General features: G+C 51.8%; 1 protein-coding gene across 6 annotated transcripts in view; it reads right to left on the bottom strand.

Annotated features, from left to right (window-relative positions):
* The window catches only part of LOC147020531 (disheveled-associated activator of morphogenesis 2-like), a 332,638-nt gene that overhangs the window by 139,493 nt on the left and 185,645 nt on the right, over nucleotides 1-7,500 (bottom strand). For all 6 annotated transcript variants that reach the window (XM_085895960.1, XM_085895958.1, XM_085895963.1 and 3 more), the window contains exons 7-10: nucleotides 6,983-7,177; nucleotides 6,754-6,864; nucleotides 6,423-6,526; nucleotides 6,253-6,319 (exon numbers count right to left, since the gene is read on the bottom strand). In XM_085895960.1, the coding sequence (XP_085752086.1) occupies nucleotides 6,253-6,319; nucleotides 6,423-6,526; nucleotides 6,754-6,864; nucleotides 6,983-7,177 (477 nt within the window). The remainder of the gene's footprint in view (nucleotides 1-6,252; nucleotides 6,320-6,422; nucleotides 6,527-6,753; nucleotides 6,865-6,982; nucleotides 7,178-7,500) is intronic.

The raw sequence follows: 7,500 nt of genomic DNA, 5'->3' as shown, positions 1-7,500 counted from the left end.
GGGTCACGACTGAATTGTCCGTTCCTGTGGGCGACGCGGTCACCATTCGAGTCAAGCAGCCGATCGCACGCCAGACAGCCACAATTCGTAACAGTGGTGTCAGCGAGCGGGAAACAAACTCTCCCGTCTCCAGGCTAAATTCATGGGGATCGGTCCAGGCGTGTGCGAGGCGACCCCCCGTCACCCCCAAATGAAGAGCAGGCAAAATTTTAATCTCTTACGAGAAATAATATGGAGTCTCAAGGTGAGCGGGAGCCGGGGGTATTAGAAATGGATGTGGGATTGTTAGAATCCATGGCCCAGGATGAAATCCCCGAGCAGGACATGTCCGTGCAGGATAAATTTCCCGAATTGGGCGCGGCAGCGGCCGTGGTATATGGCACCCCCCCTCCCCACCTCCGTCAAATTCCCTCCCGAGCCCCCGGCGAATCCACGCCTGATGAGGGCGAAGCGATTGCCGCAGACCCACCCAACATGGGCCAGCTATGAATGGGTTGGTTGGCGAATATGCAACAAGCATTGGAAAGCAAAATGGAAACAAACAAGAATGAAATAAAAACAAATGCGTGCAGGATGAGTAATCACATGAATGCTAATACAGAGCAGGTGAAGAACGGAATGAAAGAAGAAATGAAGGAAATGCGGGGTGAGATGCAGCAAATGGACCAAAGCCTGCAGGTGGGCATGAAGGCAATAGCGTGCAGTGAAACGCGGACAACAGTGGGCATAATGGCGGCTCCACGTGCTGGGGCGAACGAGCTGAGGGGGAGTGCAACGGCTGTCAGGCCCGCAATGGAGGCGGGTGAGGACGAAGTAATTCCGGGGAAGTGTTCGGCGAGAAGCATAAAGGTGACGGAGAAAGTGACGGTGACACAGAGTGAAAAAGTAAAGAGGGTGACTGAGACGTGTACGGCAAGATACGTGGAGACGGCAGAAATAATAGTTGAGACAAGGGAGGTAATGGGTGATGAGGTGACTGATTTGGCAGAGACACGGGAGATAGAGGGTGAATTGGATGGGGTTAAGGACGAGCACACACACACACACACACACGGAGGGAGTGGAGGATAATGGGGCGAGCTCGCAGAATGTTTGATGACCCGGTGCGAGCAGCTGGATAGCCTCCTTCGGGAACGGAGGGAGACGCTATGCTCCCTTGAAGCTGATCACGACCAGGTGGGTCTGGTCGAGCTTTGCAAGATAGAGGGGGCGAGTGCTGTGGACAAGTGCACGGAGAGCTTGGGGGGTATAGAGGCCCCATAACCCCTTGTGGTGGCACTAATCCCCAGCGTGGTTGTCCCAGTGTGTGTGATGAAAGGTGAGAGTACGACCCTGTGTGTGAGTGGTATGGTGGCGAGTGTGCCAAAGTGCTTGCTTCCCAGCACGCCGTGTGTGGATGAGGCACCGCGTGTGAGTGTCAGTGCGTGTGCGAGTGAACGGCCGAGTGTGAGAGGAACAGCGTGTGTGAGTAGAAGGGTGTGTGTGTGTGTGTGTGAAAGAAACCGCGTGTGTGAGGTCGCTGTGTGTAAGGGAGATGACGGTGGCCATGAGTGAACAAGCAGCCGCGTCTCCCAGCATGAGTGTAATGGCGGGGTGTGCGAGCGCCGTAACACACAGGTGTGCGTGGGTTGAATGGAGATGGTGACAGAGGGACAAAGGCCGAGTAGCGGCCGTAGCTATTTCAGGGACCGTGCCGGGTTTACCCAGCGGCGAGCACGAGGTTCGGGCCGTGCTTCACACGAGACCGCCACGTGCGCGCTTGCGGGAGGGAAACCCGGTCCGGAAATGCCAGCGGTGGATGTTGCCGAGCCCGCTGACGGACAAAGGTTAGGCTGGATATGAATTTGGACCGGATGGGTTCTCCACGCGAGCGTGTGTGTGAAGCTCCAACGGGCAGAGCACGTGTTCGCGTGGGGAACGCCTCGAAACGCGAGGTTTGCTTTCTAATGCGCAGGGTGACGTCATGGCTGCACGTCGGGTTGGAATCCAGCAGGAGGGTGAATCCCTGCCGGATGGTACCGTCCAAGAGGGACGAGGTGTGTGAACAGCTGCCACGACGTCACGGGGAGTAAAAAAAAAAGGACAGGTTGCGAGTTGCTGCGCTGGTGCTGCGCAATAATAATAATAAATAAACAAACTTTTTTTAAAAGCAAGCCTCGCTTCGAGCGAACAGGATTCCCAGGCAAGGGGTGGAAGATTCCCTTGGCCTGGGCACAGGATAACACGAGTTAGGGGGAAGGATTAGCTAAGCTAGACCGGTCTCATGGGGCAGGGTAAGTCCTCATGGGGCCCATGGAATGGATTAGGTCGAGGGATTGTAGTTGAGATTTAGGAGGGGAAATGATTTTTGATGCTTTGGAGACTGACAGACTTTGAATGTGTAGAGGGGACGTCGCTAAGCTACGAAGTGTTAAAAGGAACGTGCTGTAGTTTAAGGGAAGACGTGGGAGCAAGAGGTCGTCAGGGGATGTCGTGAGTAGGATGGCAGGATTCAGCGGTGTGTGTGGAAATGAAAATGTACTTGAGTGAGTGAGGCCAGCGGGTCTGTATGTGTGGAGTGAATGGGGAATGCATGGTGCGATGAGTGATTGGGGGGAGGAGTGATTCCCGCCCAAGGGACCCCGGGGTCAGTGTAGTGTGAGTTAGCTGGGTTGGTTAAATTGACAAAATGGAAGTCGTTTTGTTGTTGGTGGGGATGTAGGCTCGAAACCCGTTTGGAGGGGTGCAGGAGCCATGTTGACGGGCTGGGAGCGTGGCTGCGGGCTGGGACCGTCGCTGCGAAAGGTGAATATCACTGAGTGCGTACCCCGGGCGAGTCGGCCGTGGTAGGCCAAGGGCCCATGGGGGGCCGGGATAGCGTAGTGGGCACGGGTGACCCTCGGAAAGGGGCCCGGGAAGCCAGCCTGCCACGTGAGCATTTCAGGGGAGTCGCCGTGGAGGGCACTCCCCGGTGTTTAGGGAGCTGGTAGGCTCGGAGGCAGTGTAGTGCCCAGGGGTGCCATCATTGGGGAATCGGCAGAGGGTAGTTCCTGCCAAGGGAGCCACGTGTCCCAGCCATGAGACCGTGTGAGGGCACGGGAAGAAAATTGGAGGGCATGGCCCGGAATTTGAGAGGACACCAACACAGGCGACGGGAATCTTGGTTGTTAGAACCGATAGTTTAAGCGAGAGGCACTTGTTGAAAGCCTCGAGGTAGTTTAAGAGTTAATGGTTAGGGTAGATAGGAAGTGTACCCCTCTGCACCATCCATCCCTTCACTCTCGTTGTAGGCCGCTGGACCCACTTTGGGTTGAGATCGTTGAAGTCTGAGGAGGCCATCCCGAGGCTTGAGTTGGGCCTCGACATAGGACGCTAGCTCTCCCTCATTCCCCTTCAGGAAGGGAACATAGGGGTTGGGAGTAGGCTAGGAGACGATAGGTTAGCCGAACAAAAACGATGAAGGGGGTTAGGGGACGATTTATAGAAGGGAAGTGAAAATAAAGAAAAAAAAATAAGTTGTGGCTAAATTGGGTTTTACAAATTAAGGGGTGGGTATGAACAGACAGGCAAAGGCAAAAGGTTGGGAGGGAGACAGTGGGTAGGTCCGAGCCCGCCTTCGGAGTGGGCAGCACCACCGCACTCCCTCCACCAACCTCCACTGAAAGGCAAAGGCTGGCCCACTTCATTGGCTGGCTGTTTACTGCAAGGCCTGTGCCGGTCGGATCGTCTGACGGCTGTTTGTGCTTCAAGGCCTGTGCCGGTCGGATCGTCTGCCGGCTGTGTTTGCTGCAGCGGCCCTGTTTTGCCATGCCTTGCCTGCACACCTTTGCCATTCCATGCCGACTGCCCTCATCATCTTTTGCCCCCGATCTGTTTTGCATTCCCCCCCCCCCCTTTGTTCATTGCCATGTGCGCCAGGATCGTCGCGCAGTTTGCGAGGACTGCCCTGTTGTCAGCTACAACACGGGCCTGCAGTGGCGGCCCATGCACCGTGTTTGCGTCCGTCCATCCATCCATCCATCCATCCGTTGTGTTCATTGCGTGTGCCACTTGAGCTGGCACGGAGACTGCATTTGCGCAGCTCATGCGCCGTTGTTCACTGCATCCCTGTTAAAAAGGGGGAGGTCTTGGACTGCGTGTGAGCAGCCAGCCATGTTCCCCACACCTGCATTCCATGAGCCAGAGACTGCATGCGAGCAGCCTGGCTCCCTGCTAACTGCTTTCTCTTTGCAGAGTCCATTGATCCTGGGCCATGGTTTAGTGTAAAATTTGTAAGTTATGGTAAGATGTACTGTACAAATGAGTGCGCCCCCGGCATGTCAGTCTAGCGCCGGCAATTTTATTTAAGTCGTCTGAATGAGTGTGTTTGTGAGTTAGTTACTCAGCCCTCAGGTTATTTATTTTGGGGGCACGAATACACTGAATGTCGCACTCAGAATCCGAAGGTAAAACGTACGAGGGGAGAACTACACATAATGGCACACGAAAATTCGACGACTCGGGACGAGTCTGTAAAAAAGGGAGGTGGTAGTGTTACGGCTGTGGAAATTCGCAATACACCATAAAGGGTCCTCAGGTGAGATATATCGATAAGTTCATGTGAAGTTAGCCCACACCCGTTGTTTAGAGGGAATATTAGCGATTCATTCGGGCTGCGACGCTTTAGTTAGCCGTTTTTATTTATCTATCGTTATTTTGAGCCACCATTGCCACAAACCTCCACCACCACCAACTACGCCACAATGCCCACCACGCTCACACCACCCCCACAACAATCACCACCATCTTTGCCACTACGCCCACTTACGAACGCCATCCTCCGCGGACCATGGTAAGATGGTTTCCGCACCACAGAAACCGTCCGAAAAGGATTGGCAGAACAACAGCACTTCTGAAGCCTGTGGGTTTTTTCCCCCCCGCACTTGGTGTGAAGGGGAGGGGTGGGGCAGCTCGCTCCTGATTGGTGGATGCGCGGTGTGACGCGATCAGGGAGGAGGAACGCCACCTGTCGAGACCTTTCTCAAAACACTTCGAAGAGGGGTGGAGCGAAGAACGGGGCGGAGCGACAGGGCGGAGCCCCGCGCTACAAAAGGGGGCGGACGAGGAGAGTTCAGAAACGCGCTTGATCCCTTTGTACATGATGGTGTGGTGAGAGAGAAGAAGCTCCTGCTCGAGAGTTCCTGGTCAGAGGGTCAGTCGGAGTCGGTGTGGTCCCGAGACCCCACTGGTGGGACGGAGCGTCTGCCATTCCCCTCTCTCGGCCCCAAGTATCGACTGTTTCTCCGCCCCCCCCCACCCCCCGTCCGCACCGAGGTAGCGCCGGAAAACCAGGTTCGTTCCCCAAAACCCCATCCATAGCGTCGAGCGGCCAACACGTGCCGGCGCGAAGCTCGAGCTCACCGACCACGCCGGAGGAGCTGAAAGCTGAGGGTGTGGGAGAAGGACTCGGTGCGCAAAAAGGGAAGTCGCCACTTTTGTTTCTTTGGGTTTTGTGTAAATGTGTGTGTGTGTGGCGCCAGTCCGTCAAGTTTAGACCTGCATAAGTGCCAGTGTAATTATTATATTTGGTTGTAGCTCTGCGTTTCGTTCTTGCTTTTGTTCTTGCCTCTGTATACGTGCATAATTAATTGTTGCTGACTGGAAATATGCTTCCATGTGTCGCGCATTATAAGTGCTTGTCCAATTGTTCCCCCGTTTCGCTTCGTCCTTTCCTTTGTTGAATTTCCATCTTTCATCACGTAAGGGATTGATAGTGGGTTTAAAACACCCGGTAACTAATCTGAACCGTCAAGGTCGACGATAACTCTGTTCGGTTATCCCTGTAGCACGGAACGAGCCGCTTAAGTGGTTCGCTTCCAGAGTCGACCTGTGGCGTGGTACAACCCCTCGGTAGGTTACCCGTGTGAGTACTTAGGTATATCGACTTTCGGCGATTCACCCTATTTCGCACGGGTAGAATGCGGACTGGGTTGTGGTGAGGTTAAACCCCCACCCGTGACTAGCTCCTTGGCGATAGTTCCAAGAGGGTCACGACTGAATTGTCCGTTCCGGTGGGCGACGCGGTCACCATTCGAGTCAAGCGGCCGATCGCACGCCGGAAGGGCCAGAATTCGTAACTACATATATATATATATATATATATATATATATATATATATATATATATATATATATATATATATATTATATTATACACACGTCTTCATACAATTTCAAAGATATACAAAGATTTGTCATAAAACCAAGAAATAATAATTAAATAAAAAGACTTGCCATGTCAAATCTTTTTGCAAGTTCAGCCTCATCACTGTTTCGAATACTTTCAAAGAAATCAAGATGTCTGAAAAAGTGGGTGGATGGGAGAGAGCAGGAGATAAATGGAAAATAAAACAGTGTTTGGTACCAAATCCTTAATATCTGGGGTTTGTGCTTCAGATACCGACCTGTCCAACGTTGCATTATCAAGAGTGCGCAACTTGTCGATGATGGGTTGGATCCCAAGAAGTAGCAACTCGTACCTTAAGTGTAACCGGAACTCCAACCGTTCCTAGCAGCAAAAAGGAATAATGACAATGTATTGAAAGAAGAAAATGAAAAGGAATAAAAAGAATGATTGAGAGGAAGGTGGTTAAGAAGGAAATGGCAAAGAAGATATAAATATCAGGTGAATATATGACTGAGGTAATGTGAGGGAGTGGTGGGGGGGGGGGGTTGAGGTGAATACAGGACAAAAGTAGAACAATAATGAAACAACAATGGTAGAACAATGTAAACCTCGCCAGGCCCAGCGCTGAGTATTGCATTCATAAAAGACATGATGGCCGTCTTGAGTGCCACATCATCGTGGTATCGGCCCGTTCTCTGATCCAGCTCCATCATCAAGTTCTGAGGGGTGTATTATATATTCTGGGAACCATTCATGTTAACTTTAAATGACATTATGGTAATTTATCTAGAAAGGAAAGGCAAAATGGCAGGCATGTGCACAAAGTTGGGGCAGTACCTGAAATCGGATCCTCTCGGCAGCATACTCCTGTAAAAGTACCATGGCATGCAGCACCTTACGGTGTCCACCGGGTACCAAGCACACAGCACCAAGGATCTCCAGTGCAGCAATTTTAGTGCGGGAGCTCTCAGAGCGCAGACTGCGTGCGATGGCGCTGATGAGCTCTGGGTGTGCAAGGATATGCTCACGGCCCTGCACACCCACATTAGTAAGTTAAATGATGGAGAAGAACCCCTTTCTTAATCAATTATTATTGATAAATATTTACAATTGGACGATATTTTGATATTAGCAAAATTCTGCGCTCTCCATGCAAGCTGTAGGCATATCCCCATCTGAAAGTACAACAATCACCTGGCAATAAGCCTACAGTAGAAAGAAAAAAAGCCTCACATACTTTCCCAACAAACAGCAGAGTTAATTACTCACTTTTACCTTTCACAAATGATGAATAAAATTATTCACACAGCCCCCATCCCTCACAACCACAAAAATAAATCATAATTAAAACAAAT

This window comes from Eptatretus burgeri, chromosome 9 (assembly GCF_056783735.1).
Source record: "Eptatretus burgeri isolate ZD-2024b chromosome 9, Ebu_testis_v1, whole genome shotgun sequence".
NCBI lineage: Eukaryota > Metazoa > Chordata > Myxini > Myxiniformes > Myxinidae > Eptatretus > Eptatretus burgeri.
Note: the sequence above shows the minus strand (reverse complement) of the source record. Positions and strands in the feature narration are given on the sequence as shown.